General features: G+C 52.4%; 1 protein-coding gene and 1 long non-coding RNA gene across 2 annotated transcripts; one reads left to right on the top strand and one right to left on the bottom strand.

The window, feature by feature from the left end:
* Window positions 1–15,664: 15,664 nt before the first annotated feature.
* On the top strand, window positions 15,665–21,740 carry LOC113596194 (uncharacterized). The gene is made up of 4 exons (XR_003416961.2): window positions 15,665–16,063; window positions 16,962–17,073; window positions 18,688–18,761; window positions 18,972–21,740. It is a non-coding gene; the product is annotated as an uncharacterized LOC113596194 (long non-coding RNA).
* A 114-nt stretch (window positions 21,741–21,854) lies between these two features.
* DUSP23 (dual specificity phosphatase 23) lies at window positions 21,855–23,637 on the bottom strand. The gene is made up of 2 exons (XM_027048511.2): window positions 23,282–23,637; window positions 21,855–22,232 (listed from the first exon to the last, which is right to left on the bottom strand). Exons 1-2 carry the CDS (start codon window positions 23,546–23,548, stop codon window positions 22,047–22,049), a joined length of 453 nt encoding a protein of 150 aa, XP_026904312.2. The 5' UTR covers window positions 23,549–23,637; the 3' UTR covers window positions 21,855–22,046.
* Between the last annotated feature and the right edge of the window lie 578 nt (window positions 23,638–24,215).

The following is a 24,215-nucleotide window of genomic DNA, read 5'->3' as shown; positions in this document are numbered from 1 at the left end:
CAAAAGACATACACAGGACTGCTCACTGCAGCATAACTTTTAATAGATAAAAATCTGGAGGGGCGCCTGGGTGGCTCAGTCCATTAAGCATCCAACTTCAGCTCAGGTCATGATCTCATGATTTGTGAGTTCAAGCCCCATGTCGGGCTCTGTGCTGACAGCTCGGAGCCTGGAGCCTGCTTGGGATTCTGTGTCTCCCTCTCTCTCTGCTCTCCCCTGCTCGCATACTCTCTTTCTCTCTCTCTATCAAAAATAAATAAACATTAAAAAAAATAGATAAAATCTGGAAGCTACTTAATGAGCCCTCAACAGAGAAGGAGGCCATGAACCCTTATCTCCTTTGAAGACAGAACATGGGAGTTTAAACTGAAGCATGGAGGGCCGGGTTAAATACCAGGAAGCAGTTTTTGAGAGTAAGGTTTTTCTCAGAAGTCCTTAGGTGAGAAGTTCCATAGAGTCTGGAAAGAATTCCGTGTGCTTATTGCCAAAGACAGGAGTGGAGAGTGTGACCTTTCTAACTTTTTGTGTTCTAGATTTTCTGATTGACTGGAAATGGGAAACCAATCCGACAATGACAGGCAATTCTTTCATGACTCTGTTGATCGGGAGAGAGGTGCACTTAGCGAGGAAGTAATGTAGGAAACCGGTATCTTATCCAGTCTCCCTAAGATGTTAACATTTATGCATTTCCCTTACTGTTGTCTTTCCACCAGATCTCTTGACTTGAGTTGTCTCCACTCCACCTCTGCTCAGCTGCAGGTCCAGAGTGTGGGGCAGCAGCTCTGCAGGGCTGTAGCTAGGGTAGATGGGGCAACCGCAAACGGTCTAGATTGCAAGCACTTACTGTGCTTTGCATGCAGAACAGTTGAGGCCTCTACCCTAGCTGCTTCTATTTTCACCAGGTTCTAGCAGTTTGGGCATGTGAACTCTCCCTGACTTCTCACTCTACCCTTGAAGAGTGAGATGTTGCTGCAATTTTATTTTATTTTATCTTATTTTAATTTTTTTAATGTTTATTTATTTTTCAGAGAGAGAGAGAGACAGAGAAAGAGAGACACAGAGAGAGAGAGAGAGAGTGGGAGAGAGACAGCACAAGTGGGGGAGGGGCAGAGAGAGAGAGAGGGAGACACAGAATCTGAAGCAGGCTCCAGGCTCTGAGCTGTCAGCACAGAGCCTGACGTGGGGCTCGAACCCATCAACTGCAAGATCATAATCTGAGCCAAAGTTGGACACTTAACCAACTGAACCACCCAGGAGCCCCAGATGTTGCTGCAATTTTAAAGGTGTTAGTGGGATTTGCCTCTCCAAGCTGAGCTGGCTGCACACCATTGCTTTGGGGATGAAGGTGGGATGCTGCTAGGTTAGGAATTTTCCAGAACCCAGACTGACCTTGAACTGAGATGGAAATGGGTTGGGAGAGGGATAAAAACCCATAATACTAAAACTCTAAGGGAAATTCAGGGTTAAAAGGAGGTGCGGAGGATAATGCGGGTGAGGGAATTCTCATCCAGATGGGCTTATAGACTTCATAGATACATATCAAGCATTGCATCCCCAAATGTCGGAATACACATTCTTTTCAGGTGTGCATGGAACATTCTCCAGGATAGGCCACATGTTAGGCCCCAAAACACGTCTTAATAAATCTGAGAAGACTGAAATCATATCAAGAATCTTTTATGACCATAATGGTATGATATTAGGGATCAGTTGCAAGACAAAATTGGAAAAAAACATAAACATGGAGGCTAAACAACATGCAAGTAAACAGTCAATGGGTCAATGAGGAAATCAAAGAGGAAATAAAAAAATACATTGAGATAAATGAAAATGAAAACAACCTTCAAAAATCATTGGGATGCAGCAAAGGCAGTTCTAAAAGGGAAGTTCATAGCCATGATAGGCTTACCTCAAGAGACAAGGAAAATCTCAAATAAACAATCTAACCTTATACCAGAAGAAGAATAAACAAAGCTCAAAGTTAGCAGAAGGATTGGGGATAATAAAGATCAGAGTGGAAAGAAATGAAACAGAGACAGAAAAATAGAAAAGGTCAATGAAACTAAGAGCTGGTTCTTTGAAAAGAAAACAAAGTAGGTAAAACTTTGGCCAGACTCATCAAGAAAAAAAGGGAGGGGCCAAATAAATAAAATCAGAAGTTAAAGAGAAGTTACAATTGACACCATAGAATACAAAGGATCATAAGATAGTACCATGAACAATTATATGCCAACAAATGGGACAACGAGAAAGAATGGATTAATTCCTAGAAACATATAATCTTCCAAAAATGAATCATGAAGAAATAGAAAATCTGAACAGACTGATTACTAGTAAGGAGATTGAATCAGTAATAAAAAAAAAATTCCGACAAAGGTCCAGGACAAAACAGGTTCATGGGTGAATTCTACTGAACATTTAAAGAAGTATTAATACCTACTCTCAAGCTATTCCAAAAAAATTGAAGGGGAAGGAACATTTTGAAACTAATTTTATGAGGCAAGGATTACCCTGATACCAAAACCAGACAGACACCACACACACACACACACACACACACACACACACACACATTACAGGCCAATATCTCTGATTAACATTAATACAAAAATCCTCAACAAAGTATTAGCAAGCCAAATTCAACAATATATTAAAAGGATCACTCACCATGATCTAGTGGGACTTATTCCAGGGATGCAAAGATGGTTCAATATACACAAATCAGTCAACATGATACATCACATAAGCAAGATGAAAGACAAAAATCATGATCATCTTGAGTTTGTTCAATATTCACAAATCAATCAACTGTGATACACCACATTAATAAAAGAAAGGATAAGATCCATATGATGCTCTCAATTGATGCAGAAAAAGCATTTGACAAAATATAGCATCGTTTCTTGATAAAAACCCTGAATAAGGTAGGGATAGAAGGAACATACCTCAACATCCTAAAGGCCATATACAAAAGACCCACAGCTAATATCATCCTCAATGGGGAAAAAGTGAGAGTTTTCCCTGTAAAGTCAGGAACATAACAGGGATGTCCATTCTCACCACTGTTGTTTAACATGGTACTGGAAGTCCTAGCTTCAGCAATTAGACAACAAAAAGAAAGAAAAGGCATACAAATTGGCAGGGAGAAGTCAAACTTTCACTCTTCGCAGATGACGTGATACTCTATGTGGAAAACCTGGAGGACTCCACCAAAAACTGCTAGAACTGATACATGGATTCAATAGTCACAGGATCTAAAATCAACATTGACAGAAATCGGTTGCATTTCTATACACCAATAATGAAGGAGCAGAAAGAGAAGTCAAGGAATAGATCCCATTTACGATTGCACCAAAACCCATAAGGTATTTAGGAATAGGCCTAAGCAAAGAAATAAAAGATCTGTACACTGAGAACTATAGAAAGCTTAAGAAAGAAATTGAAGAAGACACAAAGAAATGGAAAAACATCCCATGCTCATGGATCGGAAGAACAAATATTGTTAAAATGTCTATACCACCCAAAGCAATCTACACATTCACTGCAATCCCTACCAAAATAACACTAGCATTCTGCACAGAGCTAGAACAAACAATTCTAAAATTTTTATGGAACAAGAAAAGACCCCAAATAGCTAAAAGTAAAGTTGAAAAAGAAAATCAAAGCTGGAGGCATCACAATTCCAGACTTCAAGCTGTATTACAAAGCTGTGATCATCAGGACAATGTGGTACCGGCACAAAAACAGACATATAGATCAATGGAACAGAATAGAGAACCCAGAAATGGACCCACAAATGTATGGCCAACTAATCTTTGACAAAGCTGGAAAAAATATCTAATGGGAAAAAGATAGTCTCTTCAGCAAATTTTGTTGAGAAAACCGGACAACAACATGCAGAAGAATGGAACTGGAGTACTTTCTCACACCATACACGAAAACAAATTCAAAATGGATAAAAAACCTAAACATGAGACAGGAAATTATCAACCTCTTTGACCTTGGCCACAGCAACCACTTACTAGATATATTTCTGGAGGCAAGGGAAACAAAAGCCTCCCTCACTGGGACCTGAAGATAAAAAGCTTCTGCACAGTGAAGGAAACAATCAGCAAAACAAAAAGGCAACTGATGGAATGGGAGAAGATATTTGCAAATGACATATCAGATAAAGGTTAGTATCCAAAATCTAAAGAACTTATCAAACCAACACCCAAAAAACAAATAATCCAGTGAAGAAATGGGCAAAAGATATGAATAGACACATTTCCAGAGAAGACAATTCAGATGGTTAATAGACACATAAAAAGGTGCTCAACATCACTCACGATCAGAGAAATACAAATCAAAACCACAACGGATACCACCTCACACCTGTCACAATGGCTAAAATTAACAACTCAGGAAACAACAGGTGTTGGCAAGGATGTGGAGAAAGGGGAACAGTTTGGTACTGTTGGTGGGAATGCAAACTGGTGCAGCCACTCTGGAAAACAGTACAGAGGTTCCTCGAAAAATTAAAAATAGAACTACCCTACAACCTAGCAATTGCACTATGAGGTATTTATCCAAAGAATACAAAAATGCTGATTTGAAGGGGCACATGTGCCCCGATGTTTATTGCAGTGCTGTTACAAATAGCCAAATTATGGAAAGAGCCCAAATGTCCATTGACTGATGAACGGAAAAAGAAGATGTGATACATATATGCAGTGGAGTATTACCTGGTAATCAAAAAGAATGAAATCTTGCTATTTGGAACAATGTGGATAGAACTAGAGTGTATTATGCTAAGTGAAATGAGTCAGAGAAAGACAGATACCTTATGATTTCACTCATATGTGGAACTTAAGAAACAAAACAGAGAAGAGAAGGAGAAGGGAAGGAAAAATAAGACAAAAACAGAGAGGGAGGCAAACCATAAAAGATTCTTAAATACAGAAAACAAAGTAGGGGTTGCTGGAGGGGTGTCAGGTGGGGCGATGGCCTAAATGGGTGATGGGCATTAATGAGTGAGGGCACTTGTTGGGATGAGAACTGGGTGTTATATGCAAGTGACGAATCACTAAGTTCTACTCTTGAAAACAATGCTACACTATATGTTAACGAACTTGAATTTAAAAAAATAAAAAAATAAGCAAAAAAATCATGATCATCTCAACAGATGCAGAAAAACCATTTGATAAAATTTAACATCCATTTACGATAAAAAAAAATCTCAGCAAAGTGGGCATAGAGGGAAAATACCTCGAAATAATAAAGACCATTTATAAGCAACCCACAGCTAACATCATACTCAACAGTAAAAAGCTGAAAGCTTCTCCTCTAAGATCAGGAACAAGACAAGGATGCTCATTCTCACCATTTTTATTCAACATATTATTGGAAGTCCCAGCAACAGCTATCAGACAAGACGGAGAAATAAAAGGCATCCAAATTAGAAAAGAAGCAACACTGTCACTATTTGCATAGATGTAGAAAATCCTAAAGATTCCACCAAAAAGCTATTAGCACTAATAAATGAATTCAGTAAAGTTACAGAATACAAAATAAATACACACAATTCTGTTGCATTTCTATACACTAATAAGGAACTATCAGAAAGAGAAATTAAGAAACCAATCCTATTTATAATTACATCTAAAAGCATAAAATACCTAGGAATAAATTTAACCAAGGAGGCAAAAGACCTATACACTGCAGACTCTAAAACATTGATAGAAAGAACTGAAGAAGACACAAATAAATGGAAAGATGTATTGTGCGCATCGATTGTTAAAATGTCCATGCTACCCAAAGCAATCTAGAGATTCCATGCAAGCCCTATCAAAATACTGATGGTATTTTTCCCAGAACTAGAAAAAATAATGCTAAAATTTGTATGAAACCGCAAAAGTCCCTGAAGAGCCAAAGCAAATTGAGGAAAAACAAAGTGAGAGACATAATGCTCACTGATTTCAAATGACACTACAAAGCTACAGCCATCAAAACGGTATAGTACTCGCACAAAAATAGACAGAGGGCAGTGGAACAGAATAGAGAGCCCAGAAATAAACCCACGCTTTGTCAAGTTAATCTTTGACTAAGGAGGCAAGAACATACAATGGGGAGAAGACATTTCTTCTCTTCCATCTCTGTTCCATCTCTTCAATAAACCGTGCTGGGAAACTGGACAGCTACCTGTAAAAGAATGAAACTGGACCACTTTCTCATATCATACGCAAAAATAAACTCAAAATGGATTAACGACTTAAATGTACAACCAGAAACCATAAAACTCCTAAAGGAAAACACAGGTAGTCAGCTCGGGGTCATTAGTCTCAGCAATGTTTTTTGGGGTGTGTCTCCTCCAGCCAGGGCAACAAAAACAAAAGAGTTTGACTACATCAAACTAGAAAGCTGCACAGCAAAGGAAACCATCAACAAAATGAAAAAGAAACCTACAGGGAGAAGATACTTGCAAATGATGTAACTGATAAGTGGCGAATATGCAACATATATAAAGAACTCGTACAACTCAATACGTAAAAGATACGAACAATCTAATTTAAAAATGGGCAGAGGACCTGAACAGACATTTCTCCAGAGAAGACCTCCCGATGGCCAACAGACACATGAAAGGATGCTCAGCATCACTCATCATCAGCGAAACACAAATCAGAACCACAACGAGATACCACCTCACACCTGGTTGGAAGGGCCTTCTCAGAAAGAGAAGAAATAGCCAATGTTGGCGAAGACACAGAGAAAAGGAAATCTTCATGTACGGTAGGTGGGAATGCAGACTGGTGCAGCCGCTGTGGATGACCCTGTAGGATGACCATCCTCAAAAAATTGAAAATAGAAAGACCTTACAGTCCAGCAATTCCACTTCTGGGTATTTATCTGAAGAAAACCAACACGTTAATTTGAAAAGATACATGCAACGCTATGTTTATTGCAGCATTATTTACAAGAGCCAAACTATGGAAGCAACCTAAGTGTCCACTGACAGATGAAGGGACAAAGAAGCTGTGGTATATATACCCACTGGAGTCTTAGCCATAAAAAGAAGGGACTCTTGCCATTTGTGACAACATGGATGGACCTAGGGAGCATCATGAAATAAGTCAGAGAAAGGCAAACGCAGTGCGTTTTCACTTACGTTTGAAATCTGAAAACTGAAACAAATGAACAAGGACAACAACAAACCTGAAACAGAAAAAAACTCAGAAAGACAGAGAAGCGTCCGGTGGCCGCCAGAGGGGGAGGAGGTGGGCAAGATGGGGGAAGGGGACTAAAAGGTACAAACTTGAGGTTATAAAATAAATACGACAGGGGTACCATGTGCGGCACGGGGGATCCAGTTAACAGTTTGTAACAACTGGTGTGGCAACCACAGATGGTGATCACTTCATAATGTCTAGGACTGGTGACTCCCTAGGTCGTGCACCTGAAACTAATATGATTTTGTTTGTCAACTACTCTTCAATTTGTTAATTTATTTTTTGAGAGGGGGGCGGGTGGTGATGAGCAGGGGAGGGGCGGAGAGAGAGAGGGAGAGAGAGAATCTCCAGCAGGCTCTGTGCTGTCAGTGCAGAGGCCGACAGGGGGTTCCATCTCACGAACCGTGAGATCATGACCTGAGCTGAAGTCGAGAGTCGGACGCCCAACCGACTGAGCCATCCAGGCACTCCCACTTCAGTTTTAAAAGTGGTGGTGGGGGGTGCTTAAACCTCAGTGTCCCTATCACTCAGGGTCAGCCGTGAGGGACGGTGGCTGTTGAGGACCAGAAGGTCAGTCCCACTCATAGGAGGTTGGGGGGAGAGAACCACAGCCCAGATTAGGGGCAGCTCTGGGTGCAGAGACAGCGTGTTGGGCCCTGAAACTACCCATCTGAGCTTAAATCCTCGCTCTGGACCCCAACCCGCTGAGGGCCAGGCTGCGATTGTAACCTCTGTGCATGTCCGGGTCCTTACCTCCGGTGGATGCATGGTTACCCTTGCATCGTAGGGTTGTTGTGAAGGTTCCGTGAGACAAAAACGTGAGAGGCCCTTGGTGCTGCCAGAGCTTTCTGTGGCCGTGGAGCTGTTCTCTGGGCTGTCTGACCAGAGAGGGAGCCAGCCCGGAAGCCTTGAGCCCCCGACCCTGCCTCCCCCGTCGGCTTTTACTAGTGCGTCCCAGAGAGGTGGGGTGATGTGTGCGAAGGTACTCAGCCACGAAGGCTGCCAGGATCCGGGCCTCATCCCTGGCTGCGACCGGAGGCCCAAGGCAAGACCCGGAGCCATTTCCTGAGTCTGAAAAACAGCAAACTGCAGAAAGGGATCGAAAGCCTAGTCCTTAGGACAGAAGCTGGGTAGACCAGGAGTCAATGAGGGTGGAACCGGACGGAGGACGGAAGTCCGAGCTGGTCTGTAGGGGGAGGACTCGCCGGGAGGCATCTGGTCACCACACTCTCCCTCCCAGCCTTGTTCTTGCTCTCCTTCCTTCTAGCAGCAGCTGGAGAGAGGCCGAGGGGCCCGTGGAGAGAGCGTGTCAGGTCTGCAGCGACCCCTTGTGGCCACACGGACAGCAGGGAATTCGTCCTGGAAGGTGGCTCGCCACCCACCCAGCTTTCTTTGTTCAGCTCTTGGTCAGTGCGCAGCCCAGCCCTGCCTGGGGAGCTCGGGAAGAGACGGGTTTATACTCGGTACAATCTTTGTGCTTCTTTACCTTTTTTTTTTTTTTTTAACGTTTATTTATTTTTTGAGAGACAGAGAGAGACAGAGCGGGGGAGGGGCAGAGAGCTAGAGGGAGTCACAGATTCCGAAACAGGCTCCGGGCTCTGAGCTGTCAGCACAGAGCCCGACGTGGGGCTCGAACCCACAAACTGCAAGATGGTGGCCTGAGCCGAAGTGGGGCTGAGCCACCAGGTGCCCCTTTCAGTAGTTCCTAAATGCCTCCATTATTCTATTTTGTCACAATGCATCATGATTGTTTCATTGCCTTTCTCGACTTCTAGGCCGTGACCTCCTCAGAGGCGAGGCTAAGTCTACTTCCTGTCAGTGTCTCCAGGCCGCCCACGCTATGAGCTTCTAGACACATTGAAGTGTAACTGTCAGGAGTTCTGGAATCAGAAAGATCTGGGCTCTAATCCAGATTCTGCCGCTTCTTAAGTAGGGGACCCCGGGCTTCGACTTAGTGTCACTGACCTCCGCTGTACAACCGGTCAGATTTCTAGTATCACGGGGGGGGATTACATTTCCACACACACAGCATCTGGACTCCCGTCCCTCCGCCTGAGAGTGAATTCCGCCCCCACGTGTTCTTAGGCGCCGTGGACTAGGCCTATCTGGGGGGCAGGTTCCCACTGTGTTTGCTTGTGTGCTCCCATTGTTACCGCAGACGACCCCGTCCGTCCTTAAACACGGGGCACGGGGACACCAGGACACCTGTCCTGTTTTCCTCCCCATTCCCTGGCTACTCCTTCCTGCACTCTCAGCCTCCCTCCTCTGGGAGCTTTAGATGAGTTCTACAGACCCAGGCCCCAGGGCCCTTGCTCTCTCTATGTTCTCTCCCTAGCTATTCTCATCTGTGACCATGGGTCTGAATGATGGCCTCTAAGGCAAGAGTCCCAAATGTGTCTTTCCAGAGAAGGCGGTAACCCCGTTTCGGGACATGAACCAACTTACCTGGGGGCTAAGCTGTAATGGGCGTGCAGGACTTGAAAAGTAAGGACGTGCCGATGGGATTCACACGGAGGCGGATCTCGGGGTGGCGATTCAAAGGAGCAACGCAGGCTAAGTGGGCCTCCTGCCAAAGAAAGTGACCGTCCCCTCCCGTCACGGAGGAAGGAATACGGGTGGTGAATTATTTGGTTGCCAGGCTAACTCAGAGTCAACCAAGCGCCTTTATGTCGGAAAATCTCGCCTAAGATCCACTAGCATAGAAATACACACAGTGCCGTGCTTCCCAATGCGTCTGGCTGTGCGGCACCTGGAGAAAATCACATTTCAACGGAACACTGGGTGACGGGATATCACGCGGGGGGGGGGGGGGCTCGGAGGCTCTTTAAACTCCGCGTGTCAAGACTGCGCCCAGCCTCTGCCTCCCAGCCTGGTTCTTTCCTGATGCTTCCTGCGTTGGTCGGTCAGCAGCACCACTCACAACCCTGCTGTGCAAGTCAGAAACCTGCTGTCACCACTCTGATTTGCCCCAAAGTGCAAATTAGCTCAGCAAAAATGTTCCCATGAATGGCACCTTTGGGATAGCAGCTATCGTGTGTGTGTGTGTGTGTGTGTGTGTGTGTGTGTGTGGAGAGAGAGAGAGAGAGAGCACACGCTTTGTATTTCTGTTGTTCGTACTTTCCCCACCGCCTGCCCCCACTGCCAGTCTGGCTAAAATCCTGGTAACGTCCCAGATTTCAGTTTATAGAACATTCTCACACAACCCCAGCCTGACCGCTGTGTCCCACCCAGGTTGGGTCAGGTGCACATACATCCTGTCCCCGCTCTTAGCACGTCCATCCCGCATGCGTGGCCTCTCGCACGCATGTCCCCAGGACTGCCGGCTTGCGGAGGGCATGGCTGTGTTTGTCTCGTGCTTTGCTGTACCCTCAGCGTCTGGCACGGAGCACGGCTGTGGGTGGAGACTGAGATGGGAAGCCGACCCCGGGGGGCCCTGCTCCCGTGCAGGTGCGATGGGAGGGCTGCTAACCGGGGTCTCACGGGCTCTCCTTCAGGCCTTCCCACCCTCTCCTTCTCTTATTCCCAAATCAGTGGATCTTAGGTGAGATTCCCCGGCATAAGGGTGCCTGGCTGACCCTGAGTGAACCTAGCATCCAAACAATTCAGTACCTTTGCTCCTCGCTGGTGGTTCTGCCAGTCTGCAGCTTCTGTCCCTGCTCTGCTGCCCGTCGTGCATGCCCGTGACATTCTTCCCTGCCCATGTGGTCCTGGCAGCACATGACTGGTGTTCAGGTGTGCTCCAGGGAGGACAGCCCGGACCCGAAGTCTGGGGTCACCAACAACAGACTTAGAAAGTAGGTCGGGCGCCTGGGTGGCTCAGTCCATTAAGCTTCCGACTCTTGATATCCGTTCAGGTCATGATCTCATGGTCTGTGAGTTCAAGCCCCACCTCTGGCTCCGCGATGGCCTGCTTGGGATTCTCGCGCTCTCTCCCCTTCTCTCTCTGCTCCTCCCCCCTCCCAAAATAAATAAAAAGAAAGAAAGTAGGGAGGAGCCCTGCCCAGAAGGGGCTGGGAATGGACGGAGCTGTATTCTTCCCTGGAGATGGGAGAAGAAAAGCATACATAATTCAAGTGATGAATTGGATTGTTCTGGGTTCTCTGTTTACCACCGTCAAACATAATCTATTTCACACATTTATACAAAATGCATAAAATAGGTCAGACTTCATGTTTTGCGGTTTGCTCATTTTCTCCTCCAGTTCCCTGGGCTGACGCGGCCCCCACATGGAAGCGGAAAGGCCGGAAGCCGCGCGTGCTTTGAGGCGGTGGATGAAGGGTTTCACACGCTGGGCCCCGGGCTGGATGCCGGTGAGCAGGCACAAGCCGTCAAGAGGCCGGGAGATATTTGGGAAGGAGCGTGGCATTCGGGGTCAGACAGGAACCCCAGCTCGGCTGCATCCGTAGAATTTGGATCTCATCCTCCTCCCTCCCGCCTCCCGTCCCTCTCGGTGCTGATGTGCGGGGGTGCCCAGACGTCATCCCCGATGAGACAGCCTCTCCCTTGGCCTCACTCGCTCCTTCCAGCTCCCACCCCACCTCACTCCTCCCTTCGCTGCCCGGCTTCCCCAGGGTGGCCCACATCTACCGTGTCCTCTGCTGGAGTCACGCCCCGTTCCGTCGTGGAGGGTCTGGCTCCGCTGGCCACACTTCTCAACTGACTGTGCCCCGGTCCCAAGGCTTTAAACAACGCGTGGTGGCCCCCAAATCCCTGACCGACTGACCTCGCGGGTGGACTTCAGGCTGGAATATACGGGAAGCCTCTCCCCCTCCCCTTGGGTAGTCTCGGACACCTGCTGCACCCTGTCCTTCTTGGTGGCAGTGGACCAAGACGCCTACCGCCCTTTGCAGCACCCCTGCCCCCCTCCTCCTCGGTGGCCTCGCCTCAGCAGACACCGCCAGCAATGACTCCAACAGAAACTCTGGGGTCACCTTGATCTCGCCCCCAGTTCCACTGGCTCCTCTCCAAAGTGTGCCTCAGACCCCCCCCCCCTTTCTCTCCCCGTCCTCGCCGGCCCTGCCTCCGGGGACCCTCCACGGTTTTTGCCTACGCTGCTGTGAAAGCCTCTTAAATTCTCTTCCCGGACTCTGCTCTGGCCTCCCGTGCGTGTCACACACAGAAGAAAGAAGTGACCTACTCAGAACATAAACAGACACAATGTCAACACGCCTCTGCTTAAAACTCCCACTGTGCCTCCACCTCCAGAGCATCAAACATACCCCTTTGTGTCATGCCCCGCAGGCTGGACCCTGTCTGCCTCTCAGGCCTCCTGCGAGGCCGAGGCCTTCTCTGTGTGTCCGTGCGGGGGGTGAGGGGTGTGTGTCCTTCAGTTCTTCGAGCAACTTCCAGCTCCTTCCTCCTCGGGGCCTCCTCTTTGCTCTTCCCCTCACCTCTGGGCTCTGCCGTGTGTGTGCACAATGGCATCGAACATTCTGGAAGGCAGAGCAGGTGACACAGACGCCTGGGTACCCACCATCCAGCTCTATTACTTTAAATACAGTAATACAGAATCAGCCGAGGCCCCGCCCCCACCCCCGCTGTGTCTTCCAGAAGTCACCCCTGAATTTGGTATCTGTCCTTGCCCTCTCTATTTTTGTACTTTCACGACACGTATTTGTCCCTCAACTATATCTAGTGTTTGGGGCACATGTAAAGTTGATGCAAGTGATATTTTATTGTGGGAGGATCGGGTATGGCTCGGGAGATGGGTCCGCGCTGACGCACGTGGCTCTAGCTGTCACCGCCACCTTGGCCCTCATTTCATCGGATACCTACGTCTAACTTCATTGATTCTCCTAATGATGGATAGCGGTGACAGTTTTCGATTTTTGGCCATCTTAACCGCAGCTGCAAAGAACATTTGTACACGTCTCCTTTGGCACGTATTTGAGTTTCCCTAGGGTAGACCCTTAAAAACAGCCTTTCAGAAGAAAAGCGGACGCGCCCCTCCAACTCGGCCAGGCGGCGCCAGGTGTTCATCCCCGCGGTTGCACCTGCCCGGGCCTGGGCGCCGTCGGGGCTGCCGCGCTCGGACGCGCCGCCAGGGGGCGCAACGACGCGCGCCGCCGCCGCCTGGGCCGCGCCTGCACCTGCTGGTGCCCCACGGAGGGTCCGATCCCAGAGAAGCGACGGCGGGCGCTCTGTGGCCCCGGGTCACTGAGAGGGGAGGGGGGGGGATGTGGCCTTAATCCTTCTTTCAACCAACTCTTTTCGAAAGTGAAAGCAATACAGAACAAAAACTTCCCCACCTTGAACTAAAACTGTAAAGGACCCAGGATGTGAAAACACACATTTGTGTGTTTCACACCCGGAAAGTACAATGCCAGCATCTTAACGTGTATGTTTGCTTCAGATGTTTTCTTTTTAGGAAATTTAACATTCCAGAGTTTGCTTGGAGTTCTCCTCCCTAGTCCTTCACTTAAACTCTCCCCCACACCCCACCCCTCCAGCAGGCAGCTAAGCCCCTGGGTTTGAGCAGTGGCTTAGCCAAAGCATTAATTTCATAACACAGGTATGTATCCATAAGCAATTATATAGTAGTGTTTGCCTTTATTCACACAAATGGTTCTGTACCTAATATTCTGCAATCTTCTTTCTTTTTAAAAAACAATTTTTTTTAACGTTTATTTATTTTTGAGACAGAGAGAGACAGAGCATGAATGGGGGAGAGTCAGAGAGAGAGGGAGACACAGAATCTGAAACAGGCTCCAGGCTCCGAGCTGTCAGCACAGAGCCCGACGCGGGGCTCGAACTCACGGACCGCGAGATCACGACCTGAGCCGAAGTCGGATGCTTAACCGACTGAGCCACCCAGGCGCCCCTGCAAGCTTCTTTCTTACACACCCAACACTGGTCCCACGGCATAGCCACGTCCACGCCTGTGTATTCAGTTCAGCGTTCATCCGTTCTCCTAACGGCATATTTTAAAATTGTTTTCAGGTTTTGGCCATTTAAACAATGCTGTATATACACTCCGTGAGGGTGGAGATTTTCGTGTTTTGTTCATGCTCGGTTTTGAGCTCCTAGAAGCGTGCGATATGCTAGGTGCTCAGCACATCTGTATCGAGATTAATGAATAAACGAACAGCCTCACACACGTTTCTAGGCTCACATGCAGAATTTGCCCAGAATATACATACCGACGTGAAGTGGCTGGAATTTCCAGGTGAGCTGGCCACATGACTCTCTAAAGAGTCCTGGAGCAATTTACATACCCCCCCAGCAACTTGTAAGCTCCCGTTCTCCCAGTCGTGCTAACTCTGGTGCTTTGAGATTTGGTGTATGTGTGTCCAGCTTGACCTATATAAACTCATATCTTATTGCCGCTTTAATTTGCACTCCCCTAATTCCTTTCCAACCCCCCCCCCCCCATGATTTCCTCTGTGGCTTCTGGGTTATCAGATGAGCAGAAGTGGATTGGGGCGGGTTGAAGGTCAGTCACCCTCAAGCTCTCAAGGGTGCAGCCTGACGCCTGCATCGTGGGCCTGGAGGTCTCTCCCCGCATCCCCAGCCTCCTTCCCTTCCCGGAGGGTTTTGAGTGCACCTGCCAGGCCAGACCCAGGACCCGCAGGACTGAGGAGTAAAGTGTGCAGACTTAGGCTCCCGTGCGGGGCAGGAGAGGGCTCCCTGGGTGCCCGTGCTGGTCTGTTCTTCTCCAGGCCTCCAGGTGGGGCCCAGGGGTGCTCTGGTGTTCACAGCTGCCTCGACTCCACTGAGAATCTGCGTGTTCCTGCACTGGGGGCGGGGGCAGCCTTTGGAGCCCCCCGCACTGCCCCTCCTTGGCACCCACCGTGCCCTGAACCTGTGGGAGAACATACCATCTGGTCTGTCTGCTCGTCTATACTTGACAAAGTGACCACCACTTGACAAAGGGAAGAAAATATGAAGGTCAGGGGACAGACATCACGGGAGGGGTGGGGAGCAGGGGAAACTTTGAGCTCATGGGGCACCCTTGGCCTTGGGGCACTAGGGAGACACGCCAGGGCACTGGACTGAATGCAGAATTGGGGCCACCACCGCTGCGGACCTTAGAATAGGGTCAGTTGGCTTAGGGCAGCGGCCCGAGATTTAAAACGCGACACCAGCGACTTGGCCAGGGCCGTGGCTGCGCGGGAGCGGGTGCCAGCCGCCGTGGGAAAGACACGCATCTCTAGCACGCGGGCGCGACACTCGCTTGAGGTCCTTTGGCATTTGAAAAGCATTAAAAATCATAACCCGCAAGCCCAGAGGCTGGAACAGCCCCTTTACTTTCTCTGGCAACGCGTTAACGTCATTAACTTTCAGCAAGCGGGGAAAGCGGGTTCTTACTTAACTCGCATCTTCTGAAACGTCCTAAGGATCAGCAGCGGTGAGGCCTTGTCTCTCTTTGGCAGGCGTGAAATCACAAAGCACCGCAGCGCCGCCCGGCGACGGGGCCCTGCTGTCGCGCGGAACTGAAGAAAAAACGCGGAGCCCGGCGGGGTGGCCTCTGCGCCGAGGCCTGTGGCGCCTGCGCACTGGCGATCGGATGCAACCCACCCAGACCCTCCGGCAGGAGTGTCGGCGGCCCCTTCACCGAGCGGATCTACCCACGTGTGTTCCGCCGCCCGCTGGGGGCGCCTCGGCGCCAGTCGGCTCCCTGTGCGCCGCCCTGTACTCATCTTTGCGTCACACTTCGGGGCATGCGTGCCACGGATCCGCCACTAGATTATATGCCCTGGATTATTCTTCCCGGTTTTGCGTCTCGGGGCAGGTACCCGGTCAGTCGGTTGCCACGTGTTTACGGAGCACCCGGGTTCCAGGCATTGTGCTGGGCGCCGGCAGCATGGGCGAGGTCCCGACACTCAAGTAGGAGAGAGAGACAATGAAAGGAATCATAGGTGAGCAAGGGCCCGTGAGGGAGGACAGATGCTTCGGGAATATGTGTGAGTGTATGTGGGGGGCGCTTGGAAACCTTTTCCCAAGAAACGGTTTTAAACCCAGACCAAGGGCGAGGGCGGGGGCAGGTGTTGGGAGCTGGTCACAGTTGGGGACAAAGCCTTGCTGGCAGAGGGAACAGCACCCCCCAGGCTGTCATGGGCAGAGTGCGGGATACCTGGTCGTGCGCGGGACGGGGTCAGCTCAGCAGGCGGGGTGGCCCAAACCTTACGCATTCCCAAGGTCGTCAGGCCTGCCCCTCAACTGGCTCCTGTGAGGTGATCTCTGAGCTCTTGAAACATCCTGCCTCATAAGGACGTCTTTGGGCACCTGCGACCCCAGGCTGGGCAGAGGGTGTGTACTAACAACGTGAGTGTGTGGACGCCAGGCTGCTTGGGGCTGGGCGGCCTCACTCTGCCCTCTGGGGCTGCAGACCAAGCGAGCAGCGAAGGTCAGTCATGCCAGGGCTGCGTGCCTTTGTGACTGCCCCCAGCAAAACCCCTGGGCACTACTAAGGCTCCGGTGAACCTCGCCGTCAGGCAGTATTTATGCATTTTCACAATTCCAGGGGAGATAAGTGTGCCCGTGTGATGCCATTGGAAGCCCATACCTGGTTTCCCCAGGCTCTGTCCCTTGTGCCTTTCTCCTGTGCTGATCGTCATTTGTGTCCTCTCTCTGCAATAATATAATTGGTAATATGACAGCTTTTTTTGTGAGTCCTTCTAGCAAGAGTGGTCCTGGGGACCCCGAAAAGGGCTGGATTCTTTGGGGCCTTGTAGATCAGGGTCAAACGTGGCGTTGTTCTCTCTGTGCACTTGATCCCAGTATGGTTACTTTATTCAATTCTACTCCACGCCCCAGGCTGCACCCAGCTCCAACCAGCCCTCACAACAGGTGCCTAAACACGCAAATTGGTGAATTTGCTTGGCGTGGGCCTGGGGAGCCCAGCGGCACAGAAGACACACTGCAGGAGGTGAGCAGTGCCACACGTGGGGCATCTACACTGGTTATTCCCCATCTGTCCCACCCTGGGTTTGGAGCAGACTCACTACTCAGCACGCATCGCTGAGGAGGACACAGTGATGTCTTTAGTATAAAAGGCAGGGGGGACATCCCAGAACTGTTGGCGGTGCTGAATCCCACACACCGAAAGCTCAGAGGTGACATCACCACTTTGTTTCGTGATCACGTATCCAGGGTGACAGAGTGAGTCAAGGGAAAAATAGGGTGAGAGGGTGGCCGAAGCAATTCAGGGAATTTGTTGGCACAAAGGACTTGGTTATCAAGGTTGCAAATAAGTCATCAACTTGAGGCATAGACGTGCACCAAGTGTTTCTCAGATTTCTGCTTGCTTGCACAAGCACAGGCCTTCTCGAGAGTACGCCTCGAGTCCATAATAGCGGAGACAAATTTTAAAGTAATGGAAGAGGTGCTTATGTGACTCACTTCTAAATCAATAGGGGACTATATTTTTGACGGTGCAGGAGGCTTGAGGCAGAAGCCGGCTGGGGTGGCGGCCAGTCAGGCAGGTCAACACTCCCAGGACAGAGCGGCGGTGCCCGAGTGTGGTGGTGGTGGTGGGGGGGGGGGGTGGTGCGTGATCCCAGAGCTCCACCGGGAGCCTGTCGGTCCAAATACTTTGCTTCTGGGGAAACACGAGATGCTGCTGTGTGTTTTCTAATGAGAACAATGTCCCCTCTCCACGCCTGAGAGACAAGGCATTTACAGTTAGAGAAACGCAGGTTTGAGTCCTGGTCTAGCTATGTGACTGGGCATGTTATTCAAACTCTCTGGGCCTCAGTTTACTCATAACGTGCACTGGTCATTATCATGACCTTGTTCGTAGGGTGGCTCTGTGGATCGACTGCGATAATGTCTGTTGAGCACTTGGCATGGAGCCTGGCACCCATTAAGGGCTCCAATAACAACAACAAAGCCAGAAAGGAGATTCGAGTTTTCAATAAATCATCGGATATTTTCAAGGGCTCAATGACATTCACACGTGCCTCCGGATCGTCCTGCTGGGCGAGGACATCACAAGCTCCGAGTCCTATAGTAGCAGCTGTGACAGAGGTGACCTGATGACCTGCTTCCCTATTCGGGACTTAAACGCTGGGGCTGCATTTTAAGGAACAGCCACAGCTCAGATGCATTGGCTTCAGCGTCAGGTGCAGTTTATTCCCTGACCTCCTCGGAGGATGGACAGAGGGACGTCAGAGGTTGTGTTAACACGGCCCTCGAGGCTGAGCTCTGACCATGAAGACAGACTGCCACACGTGACTGGGGCTGGGGGGAGGTCGGGCGGCGGGAGCAGGGTCCTTGTTTGATCCCAGCTCCGTCGCTGCAAATGTGGGCAAGCTAGCCAGCTCTGCACGCCTCAGTTTATCTATAAAAAGGGAAGAATACCTGATTCGCAGAGTGGTTGTAAGGAGAAGAAGGCATAACACGATGTGTGTAAAGCAGCTGCTACGCGGTCGGTGCTTCATAAATGTGACGGTTCAGTCACGATGAAGCGTGAGATGCATTCGTGGTCACTGACGCTGTTTCGCGACGCAGCAGTCCCGTGAGACCAAATTCGTTTCCGTAGGAAAAATGGCAACGCAGACAGCAGAAGTTTTGGTCTGAGGCTCGGCGCAGGAGTGCGGTTCATTCTGGGAAATGGTTCATGATCTGGATCAAATCCCTGGCCCCCTGACGTGCTCATCATTCTCCTGGGGAGGCCTGGGGGCCTGGGCACGAGGAGCGGACTCCCTTCACCAGGGGGAGGAGGGGCCGCCCCGTGGGACAGGTCCCTACGCGGTGGGTGCAGGATACATGATGCAGACGGATCTCTGCAGCAGGAGGACGCATGTCCCCCCCCCCCCCCCCCAGGGCGGGGACACATGGCCTGGGAAGAGCCCACGGAGAAGTACCCCTGTGGGGCTTGCGGCAGGCGAAGCAGAGGAGGAAGAACCAGGGAGGAGTGTCTCAGAGAGCGGCCCGTGCGCCCCCTGTCCCGATTCTGGTTGCTCGCGCATCCGAACAGCTTTCCGGGAGAGGAACCGAAACGGCGCCGGCCGCAGAACCCGAATGACGTGGACGGATGTCTTCCACTTAGAACAGCCTCCATCGGGCAGGGATGGCAAGCCGCCTGCCAGACCATAAACGTGAGCTTCAAAGACACGGGGGTGTGAGTCCACATCACTGCAGACGTTGAAAGTGAACGGTGTCTGTCACCATCTTGGAAAGCCACCCTGGGCAAGGGGGCGGGGCTGGGAGCGGGCAGCAGGAACCGCTGCAAGAGGGACGCGTTTGAGGGCGTCTGGTCCTTTCTCCCCCCTGGAGACGTGTGCGTCCACAGGAGAAATGCCCAAGCACGTTCCTATAGGGAACGAAAGCTCATGGTTGCCTCTGGTGCTTGCTGGGCTGAGGCACTGGTTCCCAACTGGGGCCAATTTTGTCCTCCTGGGGGACATTTGGCAATGCCTGGAAGCATTCTCGAGGTCCCATTTTGGGGGGGGGTAGGCAAGCTACCAGCATCTGGTGAGTGGAGAGGTCACGGATGTTGCTAAACACCATACGGCACACAGATGGCCTCGCAACCGAGAAGCGTCAGCCCCAGATGCCAGCGGTGCTGAGCTGGAGGGACCCTGGTTTGAGGGGGGGCACAGGCTCCGTGTCGGCGGGGGTGGCCCGTTCCTCACACCCGTCATCTCAGTGAAGGTGGGACGGGGAAGGGAGGCCTGTAGCCCCTCCCTGGTGGTCACAGGAGAGGCGAGCAGGCCTCTGCTCCCAATCCCCAAATATCTGGGGGTGGGGGTGTGCCCAAAAGGCGCCTCAGGCTAACCTCCCCAGGTAGGTGGAAGGATACGGGCAGAGTTTTTCATCTCAAGTCAACTCTTACTTATTTAAAAACCGATTTCCTTAAGCACATAATTATATGTTTATTTCCCCGAGGAACTCTTGAGGCAGCAGAGATCTGCTTAAATTATGGGGACGGAGGCTGCATAGGGGGCTCTAATGGGGTTAGAAAAATGTTCCGTCTCCTCTGAAGGAGCCCCGGGAGGAAGGGAAGGGCAGGTTCCCCTCCTGCCGTCCAGAGGACAGGATGCAGGGGAGTGGGAGCGGAGGGCAGGAGTGTGAGGACTGGCTGTTCGACAGGGCACGCCAGGATCAGAGCAGACGTGAACCCTGGGGTGCAGCCTCGAGCCCCCACTTCCCTGTTCCGATCCTGGTAGGTGGAGGGGAGGGGTCCGGGGAGCAGGCCATCCACAGGTTTGCTCCCTTCACGCACGTGTGTGCACACACACACACACACACACACACACTCCCCTGTGGAAGGGGGCTCTGGCACACGCACACGCACACATGCACACACACACACGCTCCCCTGTGGAAGGGGGCTCTGGCGCACGTGGAGAAACAGGCCCAGGCCTCCGGTGAGGCGGCAGGTGGAACAGGTGGCCGGGCTTCGGTGCATCGGTCTCCGAGCCGCTTCCGGCTCTGCTGCAGCCTGAGTGCCTGCAACTGTGGGTGCCTCTCACGCACGGCCTGGCCGGGCTGGTGGGGACCCAGGGGAGCAGGATGAAGGACGGATTACTCGGCTCTGATAGTCCTCAGCGGAGAGGGGCCCTTAGTTAGTCCGCTGCAGGACTGGAACTTAACGGCCTGTCTCCCTTCCGGAGACAGCGGCAAGACTCCAGCCGTAACACTGTGTGAGAGAGCAGAAAGATGGGTCAGGAGCGGGCGGCTTGGGCCTGCCTCTGGCCTAGGCTATACAGGACGGGGTCCGCGGTGGGGGAGCTGGCCTCCTTCCTCTGTGTCCACTGCATCTGGAAGGCAGGTCTGTCCCAGCGCCCCTGTCCCTGCTGCGGCCCTGTGCGAGCCTGTCCCTGCAGGAGGTGGTGAGTCATCTCACTCAGCTGGAGCCTCCGCACCTGACAAGGCCGGGGACGCACAGCACTCAGGACGCGGTTCAGGACCAACCTCTGCCTCGTGCAGCCCGGCCTGCTGCACAACAGGGGACGGGGATTCAGACAGAAGTTACAATAAAGAGTCCGTGTGGCTGGTCTACCCCATTCATCCTGTGTCTCAAAGGCTCTGGGCCTTCTAGAATGGTCTCCAACCAGGAAGGGAAGGGAACATCAGAGAAACACGCTAAGAGTCATGGCCCCGCATCCCTTCATCTAACCATCAAATAGCCCTCTCCACACAACCGCCCAGGCTGGCTCGGTTCCAGCCTCCCTGGGCCTGGGGCTGGGGGACAGCGTCACAGGCAGGGGCTCACGGGGAAGCCCAGAAGCCCACGGCTGGTGAGAGACGCCTGGTCCTGGGGAACTGGCGATAGTAGTTATCTGTGTGCACAACACCCAGGCCTTCTCCGTCTCGAGAGGGTGGACAGGATGACACAGGAGGGGCATGCGGGCCCAGACTGAGGGGTTGTGTCCACAGGACGCTTCCGGCCTGTGAGCATCAGAGACCCCGGGCCCCTGGGGATCTGTGACCTTTTCGCTGACCGGCTCCCCAGGAGAGACATCAAAGATTGTCAGGGAACAGACACATAGCGTCTCAGCATCTTTCAGGGGCTGAAGATGTGTGCTGTGGTCCCGGCCCACCCTTCCACTTTCTAGAAGCCTGGCCTTGGGCCTGGGCCTGAGCTACCTCACCCAAAGAACAGCGATGGCCCTGCTGTCATTCCTGGGTCACAGGGCTAGCGTCCAGTTAGTTGGCATGTGGGAATGCTTTGTAAACTGCACGGGGCTATGCACTGCGAGCTGGCTCTTTGAAGTTATTTATTCGGGGAAGCAGCGGAGGCCCCCCTGCCCCCCCTGCAGTGCAGCCCCAGCCCTCTCTTTGGTCAAGGCCTGCCTGCAGGGAATGGCCACTCAGTCTCTCGAGCCAGCGGGAGGGCCTGGTGCTTCCAGTGCAGGTCAGGGCATGGGCCAGGCAGACGGGTGCCGGGGGCCCTTATTTAGTCCGCTGGTAGAACTGGAAGACGGCTTTCTCCTGTTCGTAGGTCTCGATGGAGCCGGGTCGAAGGCGCCGGATTTCAGCAATGGCATCTCCCGCGGCCAGGCCCCTCTCTTTCACCAAGTAACAGGCCAGCATGGTGCCAGTGCGGCCAAAGCCCAGGGCACAGTGCACTCCCACAGCCTGCGAAGAAGCAGCTTGGTCAGGTGGAGCCTGGTGCCCTCCCCCCCCCCCCCCCCCCCCCCGCCCTTCCCTTACACCCCTCCCTCTCCCTGCAGCTGCTGCTTCTGGGTGAGGCCCAGGACCTCACAGGCCGGCTCAGGCCCCTGGCTCAGGCTCTCAGGGGCCGGAGAAGTGACATCAAAGTCAGGGAGGGCTGTCCCGTCCCTCGTGGTTTGGAGGCTGCCAATCACACCCCAAGTAGCTGGTTCAAGAGCCGGGTTCCTGGCCTGCCCGCCCACAACCCTCTACCTGCGCTGTCCAGTGATACCCCCACCCCCCGCCCGCCTCCCCCCTGTCCCGCCCCCCGCGGAGCGCGGAGCCGCTGCTCATCCGGATTGAGATATGACATAAAGTACAACCAGGTTTTGAAGACGTGGTACAAAAAAGTATTAAAATATCTCATGAAGAATTTATATTGATTATATGCTGAAACGGTAATATTTTTGACTTACTGGGTTAACCTACATCATCAAAACGAGTTTCCCCTCATTCTTCTTTACCTTTTCAAAATGTGGCTGCTAGAAACTTTAAAATTGCAAATGTGGCTCCGTTATATTTGGACTAAGTGTGGCTCCGGAGAGCGCTCACGAGCCACTGCCTTCCACCCGCATGTCGCCCCAGAGCGGCCACCCTTCTGCCTCAGCTCACAACACTCGTTGCTTCCCTGCGGGCCCTACCCCGCACTGCGCGCCTCCGCCAGTCTTCCCGTCCTGGCCCCTGGGCGCTCCCTCTGCTCCCCGAGTCCAGCGAAGTCCCTCCCTGCCCGGCCCCGCCCAGTCCCCCCGCAGGCTCCTCCCTGTCCCCCCCCCCGTCACCCCCTGTAGGCCCCTCCCTGCCCTAGCCCCGCCCTGTCCCCGCCCAGTCCCCCGCGAGCTCCTCCCTGCCCGGCCCCGTCCTGCTCCCCGCTGACGCTTGCAGGCTCCTCGGTGCCCGGCCCCGCCCCGCCCCGCCCCGCGCAGGCCCCTCCCAGCCCCCCGCTGACCCCCGCAGGCCCCTCCCCGCCCGCTGACCTCCCCGCGCGCGTTGGCCTCGTCCACTATCCGCACGAATCGGTCGATCTGCTCGGGGGCCGGTGGACAGAAGTCCGGGATGCGCAGCCGGTGCAGCGTGAGGCCGGGGCAGGTGTCGCTGTGCGGGGGCCCGCGCTCCGTCAGGGACACCAAGTGCCGCACGCCCTGGTCCAGCAGGAACTGGTAGTGCGCGGGCAGCCGCGGCAGCGCCAGACCCGCCAGCCGGCCCGGGAGCACCCACGAAAAGTTGGGGGGCTGCACCCCCATGGCGGCGGCAGGGCACGCGACCGCGCCAGCCCCTCGTCCCCCGCCCGCCTCCGGGGCCCGGCACCACCCACCCGCGCCCTGGTACCACGTGGGCTCCGCGCCCCGCCCGGCGACGCCCCGTCCCGCCGCGGGGATTGGCCCACCCGCCTCGGGGGCGGGGCTGGGGCGCCGGACCGAGAAGACGGGCGCCGCGAGCCGGCTGCAGTCCGGGGCAGCGCGCTCGTTGATTGGTTGGGTAGCAGGTAATGGGCGGGATTGCTGCAGCGGTGCTCACGGGGATTGGTGCAGCTACTCAAACAGCCGGAGGCAAACCTAGAGCCCGGGATGAATTGCTTTCTGCGCACGAAGCCACCCGGGGTCGGGCTCTGCTGCTCCCTGGCGTCCGGTGGCAGTTATTACACCAGTGTCCCCTGCCCCTGCAACCCCAGGGCCTGGCCTCATGGAGTCTTTCTTCACAGTGGACGCCTAGCAGATCTTCCGCCTGCGGGGAGGAACCCCTTCTATGATGACCGACTGGTCTCTTCAGTGACTTGGTGAACCCGTCCAGCAGGGGCGATCACCGCTGCGGGGACTCTTCTCATTTTCTATCGCTGGAATTCTTCAAAAAACTACGGGGCTGCCATCTGGTGCCCTGAAATCTTACCCGGGTAGGAATTAGAGTCCAATG

Source organism: Acinonyx jubatus, chromosome E4 (genome assembly GCF_027475565.1).
Source record: "Acinonyx jubatus isolate Ajub_Pintada_27869175 chromosome E4, VMU_Ajub_asm_v1.0, whole genome shotgun sequence".
NCBI classification, from domain to species: Eukaryota; Metazoa; Chordata; class Mammalia; order Carnivora; family Felidae; genus Acinonyx; species Acinonyx jubatus.
Note: the sequence above shows the minus strand (reverse complement) of the source record. Positions and strands in the feature narration are given on the sequence as shown.

Excerpts from the sequence above, each read along its gene's own strand:
- DUSP23 (XM_027048511.2), bottom strand. The coding sequence starts at position 23,548 with ATGGGGGTGCAGCCCCCCAACTTTTCGTGGGTGCTCCCGGGCCGGCTG. Across the intron at positions 22,233-23,281 it reads AGGCCAACGCGCGCGGGGAG|GCTGTGGGAGTGCACTGTGC; the intron begins GTCAGCGGGCGG and ends GCTTCTTCGCAG.